This window comes from Gossypium hirsutum, chromosome D13 (assembly GCF_007990345.1).
Source record: "Gossypium hirsutum isolate 1008001.06 chromosome D13, Gossypium_hirsutum_v2.1, whole genome shotgun sequence".
In the NCBI taxonomy this organism is placed as follows: Eukaryota; Viridiplantae; Streptophyta; class Magnoliopsida; order Malvales; family Malvaceae; genus Gossypium; species Gossypium hirsutum.
The window spans coordinates 8076922-8104324 of record NC_053449.1 but is presented as its reverse complement, the minus strand read 5'-3'; the positions used below and the strand labels follow the sequence as shown (position 1 = coordinate 8104324).

General features: G+C 36.8%; 2 protein-coding genes across 6 annotated transcripts; one reads left to right on the top strand and one right to left on the bottom strand.

Annotated features, from left to right (window-relative positions):
* Positions 1-8982: 8982 nt before the first annotated feature.
* LOC107919817 (glutamate receptor 3.2) lies at positions 8983-13897 on the top strand. Of its 4 annotated transcripts, none has more exons than XM_041110172.1 (6): positions 8983-9846; positions 10355-11697; positions 11796-12073; positions 12448-12479; positions 12600-12994; positions 13178-13322. In XM_041110172.1, exons 1-6 carry the CDS (start codon positions 9573-9575, stop codon positions 13226-13228), a joined length of 2373 nt encoding a protein of 790 aa, XP_040966106.1. In that variant the 5' UTR covers positions 8983-9572; the 3' UTR covers positions 13229-13322. The 4 variants fall into 4 exon arrangements, with proteins under 4 accessions (XP_040966106.1, XP_016704678.2, XP_016704679.2 ...); XM_016849189.2 differs by having other exon boundaries at positions 8984-9846; positions 13253-13897; XM_016849190.2 differs by having other exon boundaries at positions 8986-9846; positions 10363-11697; positions 13253-13897.
* On the bottom strand, positions 13839-18346 carry LOC107919818 (monosaccharide-sensing protein 2). Of its 2 annotated transcripts, none has more exons than XM_016849191.2 (6): positions 17798-18346; positions 17408-17527; positions 16679-17245; positions 15353-16293; positions 14753-14940; positions 13839-14451 (listed from the first exon to the last, which is right to left on the bottom strand). In XM_016849191.2, the coding sequence occupies exons 2-6, from the start codon at positions 17484-17486 to the stop codon at positions 14007-14009; spliced, it is 2220 nt and encodes a 739-aa protein (XP_016704680.1). In that variant the 5' UTR covers positions 17487-17527; positions 17798-18346; the 3' UTR covers positions 13839-14006. The 2 variants fall into 2 exon arrangements, with proteins under 2 accessions (XP_016704680.1, XP_016704681.1); XM_016849192.2 differs by having other exon boundaries at positions 17908-18189.
* Positions 18347-27403: the final 9057 nt, after the last annotated feature.

The window sequence follows — 27403 nt, the reverse complement described above, 5'->3', positions numbered from 1 at the left end:
AACGTTCGAAAGCCAATGTTAGTTACTTATTCTTTCGAACCTATATTAATTACATACTGATTCGTAAAAAAATCATATATAACAATATTTATAATTTTGCTTTTCAATTTGAATAGATGCCATAAGCCGACACCGACTTCATATCTTGCATCCCGCCGAAAGTGTTGGACAATTGGTAGATGTGGGATGCTAATGTGTCGTTAGTAGTGTAAGCGACGGTGGAAATACATAAATTAAATCGAGTGTTGCGGCAATTTGGGTGGAGGCAACGAATTCCACTGCCATTGCAAGACCTGAAGGAGTTGCACAAGGTAAACATGCAGATGAATGACAACAACGACTGGGCGGTATGGCATGGGGAGCATATCGAGGCGTGGAATCATAGGATGCAATCCTTACCCATTCGCGAACCAATTTTCTTAACAGACATGACGGAACTAATGATTACTTGACAGGGTTCAGAGCCATCTGCAAGTCGTATTTGCTAACACCGAAGGTGAAGAGTTGGCAAATTCAGCCGAAGAGGCAACGTTGATCGCCACAATAGCGTAGGAAGGGACGCGATAGGACGACGGGTTTGTCATCCGCTCCGGTAAAAAATGTACCGCCTGTATCTACGTAATATATGGGTCAATTCGCTCTATTTATTCCCGTTTAATTAAGTAACCCTATGATTTTTTCACAAGCACCACTATACTACGGACCACCGCATGTGGCCGATTCTTCTATTCTTGTAGATACATATTTTGTGGCACCAACGTTTGCCGCATATTACACCCCTGTGCAGTTGTCAATGCCAAACCCCGTATTGGGACAGATGCCATCGCATGCACCACCACTAATGATGATACCGATGCAAATAACTGTGTAGCAGTCAATGACGATGTCGATGCCCGATACCTTTTCGACGTACTCAGAATTTGGGGCACTTTATGATTACATGCCTATAGTGACCCAAACACAACGCATCATTATTTTACAGGAGTGGCTCATCACCGTAACCACTGGATGTGGGAGTTACGGATACACGATGGCAGGCGAGGATGACGCAACAATCGACCACGGAGGAAGATGATGATGGTGTCGATCCTGAAGATACGATTAGAAGAAAATCTATAGGCCTGCACCTCCGGATACACTTTCAATTGTACAGTTAGTTGTACGCAAAAATCCTCCACGCGGTTATCGTTCACCGCTTTATGGCACACATTCTCCCCGACAACACAATTGAGTTTATTTTTTTACAATTATTGTGATGTAAATATAGATATGTTATAAATAAATAAAAAATGATGTTATTCATTCAAACAAAATATTTGTCTTTATTATTATTTATCATGAGTTATGCGTAAGTTAATAATAAATAACAAATGTCTGATTTTGTTATCGACATATTATTTTGAAAATTTTGATTTGGATTTAGCTTTTGATTTGAATAACAAATGTCCTTATAACCAATCGCAATACAGAACACCAACCTTTATAGTTTATACGGAATAGAACAAACACTACTAGTATGGCACGTTAGTGAATATGAAATATGGTAGAAATCAATGTTATTGACGTTGAGGCCCTAACATATTTCTGTACACAGAACATGTTGGCTTTGTACGCCATAAGTTTCTACAATACTCGCGTAATTTCTATTGGCAGTCTCTCTCCCGAATATCCATATTGTTCCTTATCTAGGTGGAATTCGGGCGACCTTTTGGGATACGACGCAGGTCCTTGTGTGGCACCAACTTGAATGACATGCTAGACAGAGGCGACCACATACTCTCATCTGGGGCAGCTGGGAATTCAGGACTTCAGACAATATAAATGCGTTGTAGTTGGCAGACGTCATTGATGTAAGACGTGTACTCAATATGTATGTTCTCACATGTGGCAATTGCATGTACACATAAAAATCGAAGTGCTTGGAATCTCCTACAATCACAGATCCCTTCTATTAGGTTTACACGGTATGATGAATCTGACCTTTCCTGGCCGAGCCTAACATGCTCCGTGACTCAAAAATTGAGGTTCCGACACGAGTGGCACACTACATACATAATGTTCACTCTTATTGTACTTCACTGAATCTCTTGCATCACGTCATCGCAGAATGTACTATCGCCGGCTATTTGTCCAGCATATGCCAACTCCCTTTTAAGAAACAAGGTGACTAGTCAAAAGTTTATGTCTATGACAATTGATGTTGTCGGTAAATGATACGTCCCTTAAATTATCGAATTAATACACTCGGCCAAGTTTGACATCATGTGCCCGTATAGTAGACCCCCTTCATACAACTGTGTCCATTGTTCGAACAATATATTTGAAACATATATCGCATCATAGGTGTTAATAGTGCTCAAGTTGTTCAACTTTTGATGGAAAACATGTTTGATGAGCTCGTAACCTGTTGACAAATAGCTAGTGGTTAGTGCAATAGAATAACCTCGTATTTGAAAATTCGATGTATAGTGAATGCATAATTGGAATTACAAACCTATGTCGAAGACTAGATCTCACCCAATCATCAAAGGATATGTTTGGTAGTAGTTGGATCCCACATGTCACACACAGTATAGATGATGAGTGTGATCCAAGAGGGATCCGTGACGATAAATCGTCGAGAGTATTCCGTGTAACACCCCTAACCCATATCCGTCGTTGGAATAAGGTTTCAGAGCATTACTGAAGTTTATCGATCAAACAGACATAAATTACAAACATTTCTTATCATATTATATTCAATTTAAAAACCAATTAAACTCATACATATTGTCCCTTATTTGAGCCATCGAGGCCCAAAATACGAGTTAGAAATAAATCGGGACTATTCGAAAACTCAAAATTTTTTTTAGAAAATATTAAAAATTTTCAAAGCTGTAGGGTTCACACGGTCGTGTAGTCAGGCCGTGTGACTCACACGGTTAGGAGACACGCTCGTGTCTTAGACCGTATGGGCATTTGAAATAGAAACACACGGCCGTAAGCCCATGTCTATACTCAAGTAACTCTCTGACTTGGGTCACACAGCCAAGCCACACGCTCGTTTACCCTTGGCCTCGCACGCCCGTGTGCTAGCCATGTGTCTCACATGCCCCTGTGTCTGGCCGTGTGGACTCAAAATGTACCTTAAACAACAAGTTTACCATTCCTTGCAAGTTTGGACAATAAGCAACTCAAAAATCATTCGTTTAACCAATTCAAAACACAATCAAACACATCCAAATCATGTCAAAATAAACATCCTAGGTGTCTAACCAATGTACCCTCATTGGTACCACAATTATATCATCAAAACATATCGTCAAAGTATCATTCAAATCCAATTTATAAACATACCTAATTCCATCTATTTTGCACATCAATTTACCATACCATAATATAGCTTCAACACAAACACCTATTTATATGTATATAACTAACTAATATTAAACTTATAACCTCATTGCAATTAATTCACAAAATATCTAATAGTTAGACACCCTAAGTACATGTCGACACAAAAGGATAAACATCACCACGTTTGAGTTTGGGACCATTGTTGGATGCTGAATCAGCGACCAAAATTAAGTACCTAACCTGCGCAAGGAAAACAAAACCGTACACTGAGTAAAACTCAGTGGTATTTCTATATTTTGAATATTTAAAGATAAGAAATTACAAATATACAATTGAAATGTAAACACTTATTAATATTTAATTATTACAACAACCATATCATATTTCACTATACAATTGCGTTATCCATTCCATATTCATTTCATGAGTATATAACTCGTATATTCCATATATTTACAACATATTTCACATTCTATTTTCAATTCACTATTTCACTTCCATTTCTCATACCATGCCATTTCAATATCAATTATAAAATTTTATTATTCATTTACCCCTATTAACACAACTCGAACTCGAACGGATGCACGGATCCAACCAAACACACCAGTTTGGCACCCAGTGCCTCATCAGATAATTCAAAGTAATAATTTGACACGCAGTGTCTCATCGGCTAAATCGAAGTAAATTAGCACCCAATGCCTCATCGAATTAATCCGAAGCAGTAAATTAACACCTAGTGTCTCATCGACTCGAAGTCGAAGAAATGCTTAAACTCTTTCAATCTTATGGCATGCTATTTATATCCGACTCAGTCCGATATAGTTAATGTGGTTTAATTTCACAATTCAAAAACATTCAATATCCAATATCAATTTTTTATATAATCACATATACATATAAATTCAATTCAATATTAAAATGCCAAATACTCACCTCAATCACTTACCATAAACATTTAATCAAAATATAACAATTAATAACTAAATTCGATCGGATTATAGAAATACAAACAAAAAATTCCGAGCTATCCCTCGTCGACTTTATCTTTCCCCTTTTTAGTCGAGGGTTATGGTATGAAGTTAGCTACAGAATTAAAACAATCAAAATTCGTCAATACAACATAATTTGATTTCATATTAAATATTTTAATTTTTACTCAATATTTGCCTAAATTCTAATTTAGTCCCTTAACCGAGACTAATTTTTATTCTTCACATTTAATTCTTTATTTTCATGCAAATTTCACTTTAAACTAAATTTAACTCCCTATTTCACATAAATTCATAAATTTTGAAATTTTCACAACTTAGTCCCTATTACACAAAATTTACTATTTATTCTACAATTTAATCCCTTTTCATTTCTAGCTTAAAAATCTATCAATTTAATCCCTAATACTAAAATTATTCAACATTAAAAACACTTAAAAAATTAATAGTTTCAAAAATTTTGGCATGGGTCGAGTAGTATTTAACATCGAGATTCTAAAAACATAAAAATTATAAGAAAAAGGGACTAAATTGACTAACCAATTAAACTTGAAACTTTGAAACCCCTAAGGCCCTTCGTCTTTCTCCTTTCTCCCTTTTCTTTCTTTCTTTCTTTCTGTTTCGTTTTACTTTGTTTCCTTTTTCTATTTCTTTTTATTACTTATTTTATTATTATAATATAATACATATACTTAAACATTAAGATTTTATATTATAATATATATAATAAACTTACACATATTTTAATCTTATGCCACCTTATTTAATGCCAATGGCATAATTGCTCATTTAATCCTTTTAATTATTCTTTAATCTATAATTAAACTTTCACTCTATATGCAATTTAGTCATTATACTTAATTACTCTTAATCCATGCAAATTCACTTACCCGAAACATAATTAACTACACAACTAGCTTCGTAAATATTACGAATCCGATTTACGAAAATAGAGTCTCAAAAACGCATTTTTTGACACCCGCGACTATCGGGTCGTTTAGATTGATGATCCTCCGGTATAATTACTTCAGTCTCATAACATCAACCCAATGCTGAAGTTGAAATCGAATGCACTGATTAAATGTCGAACTCAAGTGTCTAGATTTGGGTTATGCTAATACCCTGACTGGAACTGACCCCCGAAGTTTAGATCGATGCCGAAGACCGATAAGTGTCTGCCAATAGATGTTTCGAGAACATCATAGTAGCCGCTTTGAAAGAGGCTAGGAAAACCACTGCACAACTGTGTAGTAGGACTTTCTGCTTCAGCTTCTAATAAGGAATAAGAAAGATGAATGTGGAAGCAAATCGTAAAGTTTTTTTAAGTCACGGATTTGACTTAGAGCTCTAGACATTCGGAAAGAAACTTGAATTTTGGCACAACCTGAAACACAATCGAATCCAAGTCAGATAAAACAATTAAAATAAATAACTAAGATAAATAAAATAGAATAATAAATCAAATATTAGAACAATAAAGAAGAAAATAAAGAAGATAGATGGAAAAGATAGAACGTGATATGTAGAAGTCCTGAGAAGCCTTGGAAGTATGAAGAATCCATAATCCCCTTCAAGCGGCTCTAATTTCTCTTCTAATATAAAAAACTTGGCAAGAAAAAAATTGAAGATAATTCCCACAATCTGAAAAGATTGTTAAAACTCTTTTAAAAGAAACTCAAAAGGAATTCTTGAAAAGAAAAACTCAAAGAAATTTTATTAACTCAAAAGAGAAATTAAATAATTATGAATTGAATGATTTGTACACAATGGAATGGAAAGGCCTATATATAAGTTAGATAAATAAATCTAAATAAAACTCTTAAGCATACTAGAACTCTAATTTAATCTAAACAAGAAGTAGTTTTAAACTAAACTTTATTGTTAACATAAAGCTCCTAAATAACTTAAAATACTTAATAATTATAAAAAAATTGGAATAAAATAATGATAAAATAATAATAAGAACTGATAAATATAATATTGAGTTCAAATATAATAAAAATTAAGCTTGTGGGATTGATTAGGGTCCTTGAAGTGAAACGCCTAAGCTTGTTAACATTTTCCACATGGGCTTGTCATCATAGATTGAGAGTTTAGGCCCACGAACAAAATTAATCCATTCTAATTCATCCTCGCTCCAAAATCCATCGTCTTAAAGCTTCAACTCTTCTTCTCGAAATTTTTTTGTGATAAAGTCTTGAACGAATAAGTTGAGTTTTGACTTTAGCTACCTAGATTTGAATCTCGTAATTGGGCCTTAAGGGAAACTAAGCCCATCTCTATTAAGGCCTTTGAATTGGACCGAGCTACTCATATCAGGTTCGGTACCCGTATTCGTCGCGATGGTGGTTAAAGATGGGCCAAATCTATTAGCATCGACAAACTCAACATATAACTCAATAACAATATTTTCGCTTGAGATGTGTGATGATATGACCATCTTGAGATGCGTCTCGCTAATCATATCAAATAACTCATACTTATAAGGGTCAACAAATGTAAGAAATTTGCATTGCAACCTTGTAATTCTTTCCCAGGTCAATCCTTCAACTTTCCTCCTGATTCTAGTTCGTAGCTCACGTATTTGAACGGTACTATTGAACGCAAATTCCACAGACTTCGCTCCTACAAACACTATCTCAAACTTTGTATTACAGATTTGACTGTCGTAGTATATAACAGATTTCACTCATCGACTCATTTCAATATCAGTCACAATTTGGATGTATAAATGCAAAAAATAAGTACAGAGTTGTTCGAATGAATGGCCACAACTCTCACTATGATGCAAGATTATTTTGTTTGATATTAACTTGAAGCGTATCTATGTTCTAAAAATTATGCCCCTTTTATAAGAGAATTATGTAGGGAGAAAAAGAATACGTGCTATGAATTTTGTTTACGAATGCACACATTCGTTGCATAGTGTATGATGTAAGTAATTTTCATCACACGTTCAGAACTCAATCTAATTTCATTGAGATTCGGCGTTGCATAGCATGCACAACAGGCATTTGAAAAGGTACTTTTACCCTCAAAAGATCAAATTTGTTAGAGAAATCTCGTCTAACTAGAGGGCTTTCTCTAGCAAATTTACTATTCCTCCAGGCAGAAAAGCTTGATACTTCGAATAATTCGAACGCTTTAAACACTTCAACACATTTAGAATTTGTTCCAGCACGCTTTCAAGGTTTTCCTTTGCAAATAAACCCTTCTCTTCGACTATAAAATGACTCTCACTTACCAAGCTTTATTATCTCTCGATCATATAATTTCTCTCCAATCCTCTCTATTTCTCCACTATAAACCATTTCCCGATCTTAAAAGTTTCGGTCACTAATTATTTGACTTATATTCTAGGTATTTTTGAGTCGTTGGTAATGCGATATCGCTTCGAGCCGCACATATTTCATATATCATGCTGAAATGGGATCATTGCCTCCAAAGCCTATCCTAGAGAAGTCGGTTATGGGGTGACTTTGCTTTCTACAGTCAAGGGTAGAAGTCGACGTGGAGGTCTCAATTGACGACCGTTATGCGGTAATGGATCGGGGTATAACGGGGGAGCCAGATGACGGTCGTTATGCGGCTACGAGCTCAATCTTTTCGAATACCTAACAATGATACCCTATAAATACAATATAGAAGTTTGATAGAATATTTATATGAAAAAACTTTGGGGCGTCCCTCTGTAATCGGTGTAATTTAACATTCCTTCTTATTCAAAGACCGACACTGTCATAATGCAAGAGGACTCTTAGGCGAGGAGCAGCTATTACAGTGCAGTAAAAGTGATGCTCCTTTATGGACTACGATGATTGATGTTATTACACAACCCATTAATAACTACAATTGTTGTCGCGCCGACCCAAGTTTGACCTCTACTGTGCTGAAACATCTGCTTTCCTCCTGAGAGCCCTCTTGTGTCCACCTCGGTGTTAGCCTTCGGACAAGTATGAAAGGTTCAATATACTAACTGCTTGAAAATATAGAAAAAAATTACGTTGATTACACCGGAAGTTCCTAAAGTTTTTCCGTATGATTATGACATCAATCTTATGTATGGTATATATATGGCATTGTTTGCGGGTATCCAAAAAGCTTGAAATCCTGACCGCGTAACGATCTTCACCTGGCCCCGGTTATACTCGAACCCATGACCACATCACGGCCACCGACTGAGACCTTTACGTAGACTTTGACCCCTGATCGTATTAAGCATTATTACCCGAAACAAGATTTCCCCATGATGGGTTTCTAAGGTGATGGTCATATCTCGCCATACATATAAAATATATGTGTGCTGAGGCACATTATCACATCCCCGACCCCTCAAAATTACCTAAGAACTTCCGTCGTTTTAGTCGAAAACCTTAAACACTTTCAAAATATCCTAAACCCTAACCCTAACCTTAACAAAATAAAAATCATAACCTTAAAAAAAACCCTAACCTAGGAGAGAGAAAATACTGGATGTGTTTTTCTACCATCTGTGCTAAAATCGGCTTATTTCTCTTATTAATTTTAAAACTCACCGAAACAACTAATTAATTAAAAAAAACGACGTATAATCCTTATTTTGCCAATTTTAACATGTTTTCAATGTTTGTTTTCCTTTATAAAAACGAGGATGAAAACGAAAAGCACCTCAATGTCTGAAACCAATAGGAGACCATGAACTGAAAGCTCTAATAACAAAATAATGAAAAAAAAAGTTATTTTTATTTTTAGTGGGCATTTCTCTTTCTCTGTTCCATTGGCTGCTTTTTCTATTGCATCCATTGGAATATCCTTATTGAGCTCTTCTTACGAAAGATTGTTTTTGCTTTGAGCTGCTTGTGAGCTTTTGCTTTTGCTTTGCTTTTTTTTTTCCGTCCATTTTGGGGGTCTATGGGTGCTTTCTTTGCTTTGTACCTTCTTTAAATATATATATATATATATTAAAATAATAAAGCTTTATGCTCTTGGTTTTAAATATTGTTCTTTGGGTTCTCCATGTCAGAATTTGACATGGTTTTGTTTTATATTCTCTTATGAGATTTTACTTTACTAAATTGAAATCTTTAAATTGCTTTTTGTTCTCTTTGGTCTTTGCCTTTAGGTCTTGTTAGTGTTGCTACTTGCCTTGGAACTAAATGATTCTCTTTACTTATCTGTGGATGATATAAATTTTGGTTAATTTTGGGTTTAGGGTATTTGTTCATTATCTCTTTGATGATATATATATATGGTCATTGATCAGGAATGTCATTGCTTATGACCATGATCAACTTGGTTTTGTTGCTTTCAATTTTCATTCTCTTTGTTCAAGTGTTTCCAGAGGAAGCTGCTTTGAGGCCTAGTGTTGTGAATGTTGGAGCTATTTTCTCATTCGACACCATTAATGGGAAAGTTGCAAAGGTTGCAATGAAGGCAGCTGAGGATGATATAAACTCTGATCCAAGTATTCTTGGTGGGAGGAAATTGTTTGTTGCCCTCCATGATTCAAACTACAGTTCATTTCTTAGCTTTATTGGAGGTATACTCTTTCCAATCTCCTCTTATTTCCAACTCTTTAGTTCCGTGTATGTTCGGATAATTTCGTTCGTATCCCGTGTTGATCTCTATGTTTACAATGAATTAGGATAAATATTACTACTTTCTGATGGAACACTACAGATATTCATATGTCATGCTTATACCTCATCTTTTAGGAGTGTTTTCATGGTGAATTTCTTTTGGCAGGCAGTTTATGGAGACTGCTATGATGGCACATGTTTTATCACATCTTGCAAATGGACTCCATGTTCCATTATTCATAGCATTCAATCTCCTCTTATTTCAAACGCGTAGCTCCATAAAAGTTCGGTTAAATTTCATTCATATCCATCTCTAGTTCTCTATGTTTACAATGAATTAGTACAAACAAATATCAGTGCTTCTGATGAAACAATACAGATGTTCAGATTATATGCTTATGCCTCATTTTCGAGGAGTGTTTTCATGGTGAAATGATAATGATTTCAATTTCTTTTGGTATTCATTAGCATTGCAGTTTATGGAGACTGACACTGTAGCGATAATTGGTCCACAAAGTTCTGTGATGGCACATGTTCTATCACATCTTGCAAATGAGCTCCATGTTCCATTATTGTCATTCACAGCCCTGGATCCCGGCCTGTCACCTCTGCAGTACCCGTTCTTTGTTCAAACAGCACCTAATGACGAGTTCCAGATGATTGCCATTGCTGAGATGGTTAGTTACTTTGGTTGGGCTGAAGTGATTGCTGTCTTTAGTGATGATAATCAGAACCGAAATGGTATAATTATGTTAGATGATCAGCTTGCTGAGAGGCGTTGCAGGATATCTTATAAAGCCACACTTCCACCGGACCCGATGGCGAAAAGAAGTGATGTTCTGAGAGAATTAGCTAAGATTCAAATGATGGAATCTCGGGTTATTGTTCTTAACACTTTCTCGAAAACAGGTCTCTTGGTCTTTGAAGTGGCCAAGAGCCTTGGAATGATGGAGAAAGGATATGTTTGGATAGCTTCTACTTGGCTATCCACTGTTTTAGATTCAACTTCCCCACTTAAACCTGAGACAGCAAACTCGATCCGAGGAGCACTTACGCTTCGCCCTCATACAGCTGATTCAAAAAGGAAAAGGGACTTTATTTCACGTTGGAACCAGCTGAGTAATGGTTCTATTGGGTTAAATCCTTATGGTCTTTTTGCCTATGATACTGTCTGGATGATTGCTCGTGCAGTAAAGTTGTTATTCGATCAGGGTGGCAACATTTCGTTTTCCAATGATGAACGATTAATCAGTCTTACTGGGATGGATCTAAATCTTTCTGCATTAAGTATATTTGATGGAGGGAAGCAGTTGCTTAAGAATGTAATAGAGACAAAGATGACCGGTTTGACAGGCCCTGTTCGGTTTAATCAAGACAGGTTCCTCATAAATCCTTCGTATGACATTATTAATACGGTTGAAACTGGGTATCGACAAGTTGGATACTGGTCTAACCACTCTGGTCTTTCCATTGTGCCACCAGAGACACTTTATGGAAAAAAGCCTAATCGTTCTAGCTCAAACCAACACCTGGACAGTGTGGTATGGCCTGGAGGAGAAACAATAAAGCCTCGAGGTTGGGTTTTCCCAAACAATGGAAGAGAATTAAGAATCGTAGTCCCAAATCGAGTTAGTTACCGAGACTTTGTCTCAGTAGTCAATGGCACAAATAAGGTGCAAGGATATTGCATAGATGTATTTCTTGCTGCAATTAAGTTGATGCCATATGCTGTTCCATACAGGTTCATTCCATATGGAAATGGCCATGAGAACCCTAGCTATTATGAGCTTGTCAGTAAAATCGCAGCTGGTGTGAGTATACAACACATTGAAAGTGCAACTGGTTTCTTAAATAATAAAAATGATAAATAGTTATTTTTCCTATGAATTCTGATATAGTGTTTCTGTAGGTCTTTGATGGCGCAGTAGGTGATATTGCTATTGTGACAGACCGGACGAGAATAGTAGATTTCACTCAACCATATATTGAATCGGGGCTGGTTGTGGTAGCTCCAGTAAAAAAGATAAGTTCGAACCCTTGGTCCTTCTCACGGCCATTTACTCCATCAATGTGGGCAGTCACAGCAGCATTTTTCCTCATTGTAGGATCGGTTGTGTGGGTCCTTGAGCACAGAATAAATGATGAATTCCGGGGCTCTCCGAGGCAGCAAATTGTCACAATTTTAACGTTAGTACAAAAATATATGAAGTTCATATATGTATTTATGCATTAGTTTATAGCATCCATAAATGCACTAAATTTAACATCTGCTGAATGTTATAAAACCTGAAATCTAACGACAGATGATTGGATCAGGTTTATGATGAAGGGTTCTGAATATTAGAAAAAATCCAGCATTATTTGGGCAGTAACCATTTAGTACTTATGGATCTGTATACGGTCGATCACTATTGTCATTTCTACAAGAAGCATACCATTCTTTTCACTACACTGAACATGCAGCATATATACAATCTATCTTTGCATCCCATTCGATTACACACGTAACTTGTTCATTGTCTTTCTGACTAAGTTTTGTGCTCCATTTTTTCCCCTTGCAGGTTCAGCTTCTCTACGATGTTTTTTTCACATAGTAGGTTCTTTTCATTTTGTTATTTCAACAATTCACTTGTTCCTACAGAAAATTTAGAACTTAGAATCACTGGCGTCTATTATAGCATTATACCAACTCTGGGGTTTTCTAAATTTTCAGGAGAAAACACAGTGAGCACACTTGGACGCCTTGTACTGATTATCTGGCTTTTTGTAGTTCTGATAATCAATTCAAGCTACACTGCGAGCCTGACATCGATCCTCACAGTGCAACAGTTATCGTCGCCTATCAAAGGAATTGATACTTTGATTAGTAGCAGTGAACGAATAGGCTTCCAAATCGGGTCTTTTGCTGAAAGATATCTAACTGAGGAACTGGGAATTCCGAAATCTAGACTTGTTCAACTTGGCTCACCAGAAGACTATGCCCGTGCCCTTGAGAAGAGACAAGTAGCTGCAGTAGTCGATGAGCGACCGTACGTGGATCTCTTCCTCTCAGACCGATGTGAATTCTCGATTAGAGGCCAGGAGTTCTCCAAACGTGCATGGGGCTTTGTGAGTTATCATATGCTAATTCCTTTAAACTTTTTTCTACTGTGCACATTTCGGTAAATCGAGTCAATTTAAGTTGCCAACATTCATCCTTATATAAAAAGTTTCTTCAACTTGCGTGTTGAATGATATTCAGCTAGAGTCTTCCTTGAGCTATAAAAATATGCAGAATTTAACTGGTTATAGTGTCTTGATCTGCAACGCCATATCTCCATTCTATTACAAGCGGAAAAATGATCTCCAGCAAATGGTTTTTCTTAGGCATTTCCTCGAGACTCTCCGTTAGCCATTGACATGTCCACTGCCATTCTTGCCCTATCCGAGAACGGCGAGCTTCAGAAGATTCACGACAAATGGCTGTCAAGAAGTGCATGTAGTTCTGAGAAATCTGAGGATGAAGCAGAGCAGCTCGACTTACAAAGCTTCTGGGGACTATTTCTTATATGCGGAATCGCATGTGTTCTAGCTCTCTTTGTATACTCTTTGTTGATGTTTCGCCAGTACAGGCGACACTGTCCTGAGGAACTGGATTCTACAAGTCATAACAATTCCTTCTCTGCACATCTTCGTACATGTCTCTCATTCATTGATGGAAAGGTTGAGAAATCCAAAAGCAGCTCAAAAAGAAAACGGGACAGTATGCACTCGGATGTATAAATTTTAAGGTTTCACTTCATCTTCCAGTTCTAAAGAATCAGCTTTTTCCGCCTTTCCTCTGCTCTACCGGTTCGCCTCCGATGGTTTTAGCACTTAGCAGATTCAATCATCTGTATGTTACTTGGACTTAGATGTGTTTCGGAGTAACATTGAACATAGAATGTAACATATATGAAAGTAATGTAGCATATACGTAAAGATAGGATTCTCTTTGAATTGCAACAAACAATAGAGAAACACATTATGTTTTCTTTTTCTTGTTCTACATAAATCAAACTCTGCCTATTCGAATGAGGAGAAATTTTGAACAAAAATCAAAACTTTCAATATCCATGAAAATCAAAGAAATAAACCGATCTCAGTTGTCCTTGGTAGCTGCAATCTGCTTTGCACCAACTGCAAAGAATTCTGTAATGACTTCAAGAGGCATGCCTTTGGTTTCTGGAACTTTTAAGAAGACAAACACCCATGATATAACGCATACGACTGCATACATGCCAAAGACGCCAGCAAGGCCAACTGATTTCAGCAGCAACGGGAGCGAATACGTGACAATGATGTCGCAAATCCAAAAAGTAAGGGCGCATATAGCAATGCAGATGCCACGAACCCGTGTCGGGAAGATCTCGGCACACAGTATATTGGGAATTGGCCCGAATCCCATTACAAAGAAACAGAAGTAGAGCACAACACTAACAGTTGAGATTGATGCGTGCACAACACTCCCCATTTTCACAACACTAGCGACGACTAAGACGACGAGAGATATTATCAGGACAGGAAGTGTGTTGAGTAGCAAACTCCTGCAACAAAGGGAAGACACCGACAATGATTCACCGATAAGAGCAGATCAAGGTTAGGTTGCAGGCATCCAACCAAACTCGATTCAACTGTGACACTCAAATCGTAAGCATGGCATCGTCTAATGAAATCATGAAATAGCAATTACAAAACTAATAACTTCTATCCTAATATGGGAACATTTGAGTGTTAAGCTATTTCAACTCAACCAAAATTAAATGAATTCCTCAATGGAACAGATCTTATGCTCTCGAGTGAGACTTGTTATCATTCCAAGGAACTCGAGAAAGGAAGAAACTTTACCTTCTACCGGCAATATCCATAAGCCGCATGGCAACAGCTATACTTGGAAGCATCAACAAGGTTGTAATGCCACTGATAAGCAGCGATGCAGAAGATGAACTGAGGCCCAAGTTAGAAAGAAGAACCCCGACTCCTGCCTGCTCAAGAATTTGGGGAGTGTAGTATAGAACGCCGTTTATACCAGAGAACTGCATTTTAGAAGAAGAGAAAACAGGATCCTCAATAAGCACGTAATGCAAAGGTGGAAGATAATTTTTACAACAGTACCATACCCCAATGACGGCAGCGCATCGAGCCGTTTCAAAGAATGCTGTGTATAAGGTTACACAAGATTCTGCTACAAATGCAAAAATACAAAAAAAGAAAAAGAAGAGGGGGGGGGGCTGTTTCTAGCAGTGCAATGTGTTGTATTCCAGGAATGTTATTTCTTAACATATAAACAAGATTTAGATTTCAAAGCTAGAAATATATATGTTTCTATAAACTGATATCATGTTCCTAGAAAACTAGCAAAGCAGGTTGTAATGCAGAAAATGAGATTTAAGGTGCGAAATAAGCAGGTAAGGAGAAGAATATATATTGTCAGGCTCTTCACATTACCTGCTGAAGTATTTGAATTCCAATCCCTACAAATAAAGCATGCTTGACTCCGGGTTCAAAGATATCAGTCCAACTTGGTCCCTTTACCGTTTCAGCTGGATGAACCATAGCTGGTCCAACCGGATGTTGCTTCACAAGCTCTGAGGAATAAAGGGCTGACTGACTCACCAAAGCGGCAGCTTGGACATACTCAGTGTCAGCAGGGACATCTCCACCAGGCAGAGAAACTACTGACCCACGCCTAGATTCAGGTACGGTCTCTTGATGCAAATAGATTCTTTTAAATTCCCCTTCCTTTTTCCCTTCCGGGGTTTCCTTTTCAGTCCATTTCCATGCCAGCTGCCAACCGCCACCAATCCCCATGCTACCAACTGGTTCTCCCGTAGTTGATTGCATTAGACTACCATGTCTAAGGCTTGAAAGGCTTCCATGGGCATTTGGAACAATGTCCTTATCCATGCTGGTTGCCTGCCTTGAGATCAAAGGACTATGCAAGTTGTCATCGGATTCATTGCCGGGGCCATCAGCTGCATAGTCCTCTCCCTCCATGGTAGCACCACCTTCTTCATCCCATTCTTCATGTCGAGCTTGATTACCTCCCATGCTGAACATGCTGCCAAAGTGCGGAAAAAGTGTGCTTCCTTGTTCAGGGACCTTCTCATGGATACTTCCAAAGAGAGTGACAAGAGGATCCACAAGACGCTGAGCACTCTGGCTAACTACACTTCCATGCCGAGACGCAAGGCCTATACTGCTACCATGTCCGGTGACTGGTCTGGCCACCCAGGACTGACCTGCTTCAGGTCCATATAACTTGATTCTATCTTTATCAGCAGATATATCTTCGTCTTCAATGTCATCGTTTGCCGGGCCAATTATGTACTCCTCTATCGATGTTTCACCTCCAACACCCAGTCCCTCAACTAACAAAGCCATCTCACCTGTCATCTAAATAATATCAGTATCACCAACATGATGCATCATTATTCATCATATAAAGCCAATGGTTGGCAGTGATTGCTACTTTAAAACTAAAGTTATGGTACGTCTCAATTACCAAGGACCCAATTAGAAGATATGCATTCAATCAAAACATTTGACTGGTTTGATTGTCAGATAAATCAATTTAACCATAGAGGGTTTCTATTTCCCTCTTTGTTAAGTGGGAGCAAAGAGTAATAATTAACAACCATTGAAAAGTACCTATCTTGTGAGATTCAACAAGCACACATGAACAAGAGCATATAAAAAAACACAATTTGGGGTGGCAAAAGCAATGTGCATGGAGGTAAGCGATTTTAAAAGGGTCACCGTAGATAGACTAACCAGCAACATCTTCCCTGCCACGTAGCCTTTGCAAAACTGCTTTCGCCTCATTCATTCGCCCTTTACTTACTAGCCATCTTGGTGATTCAGGCAAGTAGAATACAGTTAACCCAAAATATGCAAGGGAAGGAATAGAAAGAACTCCAAGCATCAATCTCCAACTCGGCAATTCCGACAACGACATTCCAAAAACCATGCAATATGATAGAAACATTCCAATGGAACCAGTAAACTGTGGAAGGGTATTCAGCAACCCCCTTATTTCTGGTGGTGCAGTCTCGGATATGTAAACCGGGACCAAAGTTACGGCCAAACCGATCCCAAATCCATCCAAAAGTCTTGCCAAAAGTAAGATATAAACATTAGGAGACCATACCATCACAAGACCACTAAGAAAATAAAGGACGGACGAGATTATTAGCATGGGGCGACGACCTAGCCAATCGGATATGCCTCCTGAGCATGTAGTGATGCAGGTGGCTCCGATAAGAGACATGGCTACAATCAGGCCTTCTATAGTTGGTGCACTTTCCAATTTAAACTCTTTCTTTATGTACAAAACAGCACCTGCAGCATGTTAACACAAAGAACATATAATTAAAGATAGAAACAAGTCAATTATATGATCAACTCAAAACTTTTCTAATAGATCTTTCACATATGAAAGTGATCATTTTAGTCCAAAAGACTGAAGAGTCTCAATGTTGAACTGCATAAGTTAAAAATCACCTGCAATGGTGGCATTATCCCATCCTTGCAACATATTACCAATGGCTGCTGCAACAGCTACAAGCACAGCTCCATTCATTTTCACAGATCCCCTCAACAATGAGCACTAAATTAAGTACCCTGAAAGTTAAACAAGAAAACAAAAAGAAAACCCAGATTGTGGATCAATATAATTAAACCAGTCCCTTCCATTATATCTGTAGAGAGAAAAATATCATAGTTTCCATAGGACCATACAGTTCATACCATGAAAAAAATATACAAACAAAAGATGGAAACAAACAAAGAAAGAAACAAAAAAAGGTACAAAAATCAAAAGAAATTAAAACCCAGATGTCCAAATCGAATAAAAAAACCAAAAAAAGAAAGAAAGAAAACGGTTAACTTTACCTATGGAAGCGAAGGCAGATTATATGGCAAAATCACAAAACTGATGATGATAAAGATTCTCAAGAATCATTGGATTTAGAAAACGCCATAACAAAGCAAATTGCCATTACCTGTGGCATCAAATAAGCAAAATAAAATGGTACTTGTCGTTGGGTTGATGAGATTTTTTTTTCTTGGAAAACTGAAATGCCAAACAGAAAATAAGGGGGGAACAGAGAGAAAAAAAAGAACCAAAAAGAAAAAATCAAAAAACCCCAAAAGCCAAATAAGAAAATAGATGGTAATGTATTTTGGCCCTGGAAGCTTTGCCACCTGCCCTCCTTATACTGCTCTCTCACTTGCACGTATATGATTTGCAGTTATTAAATCACACTGTGAAAAATTTAAAAAAAAAATATCACTTCACTAACTTTTTCATCAAATAATTATAAATTTATTTATTTTATTAAAAAAAACCATCAAAGAGAAAAAAACATAATTAGCTCTCCAGTCTTCTCAAGTTTATAGCTTTTTGCGTAAAGAAAAAAAAAGCAGATTTAATTTTTTAAAAATATATGAAAACTAAACCAAAAAAAAAATTTATTGGGAAAGTTGTCTTTATCATCTGCAATGGAAAGTGAATAATTGTTTAATAATTAATTTAAAAACAAAATAGAAAAATTGGGTATTGATTGAGATGAGTCCAAAAACACCATTATGTACTTTCCAGATCGGAATCTTGAAAACTTTTTTCTTTCTTTCTTTCTTTTTTTTGAACTTTTTTATTTCCTTATAATTAACAACAATGAAAAGATATTTTAAATTACAAAAAATTAGATCCCATGGTTTAGAATATTAATATTATAAAGTAATTTCCGATTTTGATTTAGATTTGCTGTGATTGGCATGCAAAACGATGAATACGCCTCTATTGCGTTGCCTGCATTTCTCATGTGTTCATTCGAAGAAGACAAACAGTATTAAATCAATTTTATGATTTCTGTTTCTTTTAGAGGTCTAATTATGCTCTTAGTCCCTATATATATTTTTTATTTTTGAAAGTTAGTCTTTTACTTTTAATTTCAATATTTTAGTTCCTCTATATATCTAAGGCCCGTGTTGGACAAGGTTGAGGCTTTCGGATCTTAATGCCCTATATTTCACTCACATTTTACGTAATTTTGATTTAAATCTAATTATTTATGCATTCTCTCCAAAACTATTTTGAAATTATGTATTACTTGTAATTACAACGACGGATTTTATGACTAAGTTTTGACGGCTGAGGTAAATTTAGGGGGGGGTGGCAGGTGGTCTGCCCTTAAAATAGAAAATTACTATTTAAGCTCTTTAAAAAATTTTAAAAATGTAAATTAATAAAAATAAAATTATATTTTGGCCCCTAAAATTATAAAATTTTGATTTAATCCTTTAAAAATTATAAAGATATAGACTATTAAAAATTAAAATTTCATTCGGCCCCTAAAAATTTTTTTTGACTTCGCCCCTATTTGTGGGCCTAGTAAAATTTTAGAAGTTCAATGAGATTTTTTGCTTTAAAAAAAATTGGGAGTCAAATTAAATTTTTGTAATTTTTTTAACATTAATGATAATTTTCAAAAGATTTAAGAGAATTTAATTAAAATTTTCAAAAGAAATAAAAGATATAATGAAATTTTTCAAAAATTTGAGCAACCTAATTAAAATTTTCTAAAAACTTTAAAGGAGAAATGAAAATTTCTAAAAATTTAAAATTTTCTAAAAATTTCAAGAAAACAAAATAAAAAATTTCTAAAATTTCAAAAAACCTAAAATCTAATTGATAACTTTCAATTGTACTTTAATTTTTCAAACCAAACAAGTAGAGGGACTAAAGTTTAAAAATATTAAAAAGTAGAGGCCTGGAGGCAACGTTAAAACGTTTTTTATTTTTATTTTTATTTTTTTGGAAATACAGATCATAACAGTGATAGGCATTTAATAATAAAGTCAATTTTTATAATTCTATTTATCAAATAAATAAAATTAAAACATTAATGTTTGACTGAAACTTATAAATTTAATTATCTTTTAAAATTAATTAAAAATTGAAAATGTAAATATTTATTTTTTATTTTTTTATACGTAATATTTAATTTTTATTTATTATCAATAATTATGGCAATCAAATAAGAATAATTATACCAAATCAAATTGAAATATTATTTTCCGGGGTCGAAAAAGTGAAACGTTAAATTCATCTTACTTTTAAATTTTATTTTATATTCTTTAAATAAAAAATGAAAAAAAAAAGGTTATAAATTAATGTCACAAGTGGAATTAAAGAATAGATTTGGGACATGTGATAATAAAATTACAACCATACTTAAATGTGGTTTTACAAGTGGGATTGGCTGTCATCTCATGTATCACCTATGTGATCATTTTCAATTTTCTATAATTTAATTTTAAGAATTTAAAAAAGTTTCTAAAAGTTTCTAATTATATATTTAAGGTTAAATTCTGCCTTTAGTCCTTATACTTTATAAAAGTTGTGGATTTAGCCTTTATACTTTAATTTTAGTCTTTATATTTTTCGAATTTTGAAATTTTAGTCTTAGCCTAAACTGTAACTATTAGATCTGTTTGGTTAAATTTAATCACTAGTCTTATATTATGCACATAGTTGTAGATTTAGTCCATATTCTCCAATTGAATCATGCTAAGTTCCTATCTTTTTTGAAATTTAAAATTTTAGTCTTGACTAAATGACAATTATTAATTTATAAACTGAATATTTAGTAAGTAATATGAGGAAATAATAAACTGATATGATATTACAAATATTATAATATATTTTCCAAATCAGATTTTGGAAATAGCATAACTTAAAGAATTTAATAGTTGTCATTTGGTGAGGACTGAAATTTTAAAATTTAAAAGTATAAGGACTAAAAATGACTAAATTAAAGTATAGAGACTAAATCCACAACTTTTGTAAATTATAAGGACTAATAGTAAAATTTAACATATATTTAAATGAGAATTTAAAAGGAGTTTTGGTTTTTTTTTTGCCATCACGTGATGGTTTATTTCGGGCAAAATACCAAAAAAATCCACTTTTTTTTATATTTACCGAAATGAGCCCGATATTTTATTATTTATCGGAATGGACCCTTTTCCCCTAAATCGAGTCCACGTCAGCACAATGTCAGGGGACGTGCCAGAAAATCGCGGCCACGTCAGCGCGCTTTGCTGACGTGGCAACAAATCGCTTCCACGAAAGCGCGATTTGTGTCCACATCAACAAAGCGCGCTGATGTGGCCACGATTTGTTGCCACGTAGCGCGCCCCTGGGGACGCGATTTGCCCATTTTTCCCACGTTAGGTTTTTGGATTTTAGGATTTAGGAATTTTAGGATTTTTAGGGTTTTGGAGAAAAAAATAAACAAATAAAGGATTAGGGTTTAAGGTTTCCTAATTAAATTAATTATAATTTTTTCAAAATTGGATTACGTTTCGTGTTTATGGGTTTTTAAGATAAAATCAAAGCAGGATGCTTTATCAGAAGGATTTCTGAAGTCGTGCCCGCGTGGACGCGCTTTTGCTACAGTAGGTCCTGGAAAAATAATTTCGAGTTGACGTTTCTGAGCAAATAGTATAAAAAACGCTTCAAGCAGGATGTTTTATGAGAAGAATTTTTAAAATCGCGCCCTCGTGGATGTGCTTTTGCTACAGCAGGTCCTGGAAGAAATAATTTCGAGTTGACGTTTCTGAGCAAATAGTTTAAAAAAATGCTTCAAGCAGGATGCTATTTGAGAAGAATTTGTGAAATCGCGCCCTCGTGGATGCGCTTTTGCTACAGTAGGTCCTGGAAGAAATAATTTCGAGTTGACGTTTCTGAGCAAATAGTTTAAAAAAACGCTTCAAGCAGGATGCTATTGGAGAAGAATTTGTGAAATCGCGCCCTCGTAGACGCGCTTTTGCTACAGTAGGTCCTGGAAGAAATAATTTTAAGTTGACGTTTCTGAGCAAATAGTTTAAAAAACCACTTCAAGCAGGATGCTATTTGAGAAGAAATTGTGAAAACGTGCCCTCGTGGACACGCTTTTGCTACAGTAGGTCCTGGAAAAATAATTTCGAGTTGACGTTTCTGAGCAAATAGTATAAAAACGCTTCTAGCAGGATGCTATTTGAGAAGAATTTGTGAAATCGCGCCCTCGTGGACGCGCTTTTGCTACAGTAGCATGTTTGGGCTGAGGCTATAAATGAGGCAGAAAATATTCTCAGAATGCATAAGTCACAGCAGAAACAATTTAGAGAGGTTAAGAATGTTAGAGTTTCAAATATGAGTGAACGTATTAGTGCTGTTATTTATTATGATTTATTATGATAGTGAGGTTTGCCACACCGAGAATGGTGTTATTTTTTTGTCCAAAAATACGGTGCGACTGGTTTTTAACCAAAACATATATTTGACAAAACTTTGTAAAAGAATTAGGCGTAAAATTTTCAGAACGACGCCAATGAAAGTTCTCTCTATTATGTATCGATTTTGTTCTTCTGTTAATCCGGTGACATGTGACTCGTTCGACATAAAAGGTGCTTGTAGCTTGGAGGCAACAATGCAGACTCATCTTGCTGGTGGAGCACCTTATATTGAGTTATATGTACAATTTACATCACCAAATGATGTACTTAGGACCGGTGTTTGAGATGTATACACGACCCTTGGCTGACACTCGGTTAGCGGGTTACAAAATACGGAACAGCCCATGTTTGGTAGCGGTGTTGAATGCACATCCCCTGCAAGACACTCTGTCGATGGATAGAACATGTATGTCAGTGGCTCGATGTTTGGTGCTGAAAATACGTACTGGGGAAAGACATCAAGTTTTAGTGGTTGGCAATCTATATCTAATTGGGGACGTTATGAAATGCCCAGAAGAAGGGACGTTATGAAAGACGCTGTAGATGATTGTGGGTTAGAAGATGACTCTGATGTGGATCCACCTCGAGAGCCGGGGCCTGATGGTGCAGAAGTTGGCTTATTTTCTGAACCGAAGCCTATTCCAACAGAACCTGAAGATGCTGAAAGGAGTTCAGATGAAGAAGAAAATCCACGATTCAGAGCATACTTACCTCCATCCCACATGCATAATGTCGATCTGTCTACAGATGATGCGTTAGAGTTTCCAGATCTACCATACCGATTGCGTGATCGTACAAGTTTGGGGCTAGATTCGAGTGAATTTGAAGTTGGTAATCAATTTACCAACAAGGATAGTTTTATTGGTGCTTTGAAACAATATAGCATCAAAAACGGTGTTAACTACCACGTCGTTAAATCCAAATCTGATAAGTTTGAAGTGAAGTGTGCGATGCAAGACGACACATGGTCATGGAAAATCTACGCCTCGTTAAGGAAAAAGACAGGGTTGTGGAAGATTAAAAAGTATAAAAGTCCACATACATGTGCTACAAATACAGTATTGACGGTTTCTGAATAATACTTTTATTATGTAATGTTGCATTATTTAATGTACTCCGTTTATAGGTGTTTCACAAGATCATCCCAAGATGGATTCAATTATGTTAGCTAGCTTGATACTGCCCACGGTAAAAACAGATCCCAGGACTTCAGTGCCGATGTTAATTGCCAATATCTGTAGCCAAATGGGGTACACGTCCTCTTACCGCAAGGCTTGGATAGCTAAGAAAAAGGCGTTGGAGAAGATGCACAATGGCTGAGATGCCTCATATAATGAAATATGGTAGTGGTGTCAAGTGCTAGAGAGATACTCCTAGGTGCCATCACAGACCTTGAAACGAAACATGCGTAATACAACGGCCGATTGCTACGTAGATGCTAAGTGTTCAAATGCCTATTTTGGACCTTTAAGCAATGTCGAGACGCATTTCCATAGTGCAAGCCATTGGTACAAATTGACGGTACATTTATGTTTGGTAGGTATACTCATCGGATATTACTTGCAGTGGCACAAGATGGCGGTGGGAGAATTCTGGCAATTGCATTTGCAATAACACCGGGGGAGTCGTCTAATGACTGGGATTTCTTTCTCTCTAGGGTAAGGAGGCATGTGTGCCCCCAACCTGATATCTGTGTTATTTCAGATCGGGGAGCCGGTATACTAGCTATATTTGATCGACAGGGAAGCTTATGGCAGCGCACACACCATCGATATTGCCTAAGACACGTTGCTTCCAACTACTACAAGGAATATCCATCTAAGAGCGAATGACGACAAGTGACCAACATGGGTATTTAGTCTATATCTATGTTATTTCATTTGTCAATTTGAATTAGTTTTATTGGTAGAAGTGGTATGTAATATTCGCTATGAACTTATATTGGCAGGGTATGAAATAAATAAAAACCGTTTTCACGAAATGTTGGCAATTTTATGTTCAATTAACAGAAAAGGGGCGGACTACCTTTGTAACATACGTTTCGAACAGTGGGCACAAGCATACGACGGCGGCCTACGATATGACCATATGACATCAAACCTAGCTCAATGCATAAATTTTGTTCTTAAAGAAAAGCGCCATCTACTGTTAACATCGGTTGTGTGAGAGACATATTTTCACTTGGCGATACTATTTCCAAAGCGAGCAACAAGTTATGCAGGCCAGATGCAGGGAGGCCATGTATGGTGCAGTAAGGTAGTTCAAGAAATTAACAAGGCCAAGGCGTGGGCAAACACCATGCACACAGTGTGTCACGATCGAGACAACTTATGGTTTCGTGTCACAGAGTTTGATAGATCGCACCAAGGTGTTGTTGGTGGGTAATATCGTGTACACTTACGAAATAGAACTTGCGACTGTGGGATGTTTAATGCACTTCGTTATCCATGCGCTCATGTTATTGTAGCTTGTCAGAATCTCTGTCTGGATCCGATGAGCTATGTGGACAATGTGTACAAATTAGAAAACATGTATAACGTTTGGAGACACGTTTTCTCACCAGTCCCAGATGAACGTAAGTGACCACCCGAATCTCTTGCTCCTTTTAAGTTGTTACTGGATAGAGAATTGCGTCGCAAACCAAAGGGTTGATCTTGCTCGACTAGAATACGTAACAATATGGATATCCGAAAAATAGCCAATCAACAGAAGTTGTGCCAATGGTGTAGGAATCCAGGCCATACAAGTCGATCATGCCTTAATCGCAATAGTTGAATGTAATTGTAAAAAAATTATATTTTTTCAATTATTAATTGATAATTGTATTAATTGTTAGTAAAATTATCAAATTATATCAAATTATTAATTGTTAGTACCAGTCAAAACATTTTTTCAAATCTAACATTATGTGAATGTAAAATTATTAACTGATAGTTGTATTAATGGTTAGTAAAATTATCAAATTATATTTAAGTTAAGGGTTAGGGTTTTTATTTAAAGGTTACGGTTTTAAAGTTAAGGGTTTAGGGTTTTTAATTTAAGAGTTACGATTTTTAAGTTAAGGGTTAGGGTTAGGGTTTTTAGGTTAAGGGTTTAAGGTTTGTCAATTATATTATGCATTTAATTATAATTTATAAATTTATAAATTTATAATAAATTAGTTTAGGGTTTTTAAGTAATAACTCAAAAAAATTTCTATTTTATTACATCAAATAATATCAAAATATTCAAAATATTTGTACAAATAAATTTAAATACAAAAATCAATCTCCGTGCCCGCCGGATTCAGTGCCACATGACGTCCGTCGATAGTTTCGCACTGGATTCCTTCGGTAGGGATTCTGGTTCTTCCAGTAGGGCATCTGGTTGTCGGAGTTGGGACGATGAGCCACCTTGATAGAATAGTGAATGTGGAGGTGTTTGCATCACCAACAGCGACGGTGTTTGAAACCCATACGGTGGTGGGGATTGGTACAAAGAAGAGCTCCCCGACGGTCTCTCTTGCGATCCTTCGTACGTCGCTGGCCTACACATCGACGGTGCACTCGGCGTAACAAGAAATGGAGCTGAACCGGGCCATTGGCTCTAACCTGCCATAGGACTCGGAAAAGGAAACATATAAGGGTTAGGATACATAAAAGGGCTAGGAAATGCACCGGCATCATCTGAAAAGGCGATTGCGTGGGTATCATCGGTTGAACTGCTGGGTCGGGTGACTGTGCCGGTGCTCTCATTGGCCTGGTGATTGAATGGCCGCTGATGATGGGCCGGGTGAATGTCTGGGCCTTGTTGAGGGACCAGTGTCGTCGTCCTGTCGTCTTAGATTTAAAGGCCCGCGACTTTCCCTTTGGATACGTAATTGCCCCTGCCTCTCCTCTGGTGACAGTAAATACGGCTTGCCATGGATCCTAAACCATGACATGTATTCCAGCACATACGCTAACTCCGGAACGATGATCGGTTCCCAAGTAGGTATATAATCATACCGATCTTCCCACATTTGGATGTACTCAGACCAGTATCTCGGCTAATCCGTATTCAATTGCCGAAGGTCGATTTTGTGGTGATCGTCAAACACCTCAGGTTCTACGGGAATCGGTTGTCTACATCGAAATTGCCGTAACACCCTGTCTGACTGGTTTATCTCCACGGTCCTGTAGTTGATCAACGCGACTTTTGCTTGCCAAGCTTTTGGATTTTGTAAGAACTCATTCGAAATTACTGCTCGAATTACCGGATCCTCGTATGGTGTCCATTGAAACTATATGAACATGATAGAAATATTAGTTATATACATAATACTAAATACTAAATACTAAATACCAATCGACTAGCGAATGATGGAAATATCAATTTTATTTAATACTTACATGTGCTTCCGACTGGTGGTCTAATAGAAGTCGTATATCTTCAAGAGAGGTAGGTAATCGAGCATGACTTGCCGGATGGTTCCACCTAATTAAATAAAATTTTAGCATACTTTTATTTTTAAAAATCTACATAATAATTGTAAAATCTAATATAAAATTTACCTCATTATGAGTAGGAATGTATGTGGGTGGTCCACTCGAGGACGTAGAAATGGAAAACGAAACCGTGCCCATGACTGCAGTAGTGACAGGCAACCTCCGATTTTTGCTTTCCTCGGTCGCGTCGACCTGCACATCTCCCGATATAATGTTGCCAAGACGGCGGACCCTTAACTCAATTCACCAGCTGCTCTAAAATCAACGAGTTTCACCAGCCATCTTAGATGTACGCGGCTCCGTGACGAGTCTGGCATCAGATAACCTCCAATTAACTGAAGAATGTATGCCCGAGCATATCGGATTCTTTCTATTTCGGTTGAATCTTCATCCGGATCCAGGAATGTGTCTTGTAACTAGCCCATCTCGAGCTTACCTCAGTCCATTTTCTCCGGAATAGCGCCCAAAAGCTCGTAGCACACCGCTCCCCAATCGCTAGATTGGGCAGACCTGGTGACTGGGTACCCGTCCACCGGTAATCCCAATTGCAGACTGACATCTTCCAAAGTGATAGTGCACTCTCCACATGGAAGATGGAATGCGTGCGTCTCGGGTCTCCACCTCTCGATCAACGCACTGATTAGTTTTGGGTCCACCTTGCATCCCCCCTACCGTCGCCACGTGCCAAAAACTTGCTTCCCGCAGGTAATTTTCTACCAACGGTGATGGAGGAGCATGCATATTCCGGATA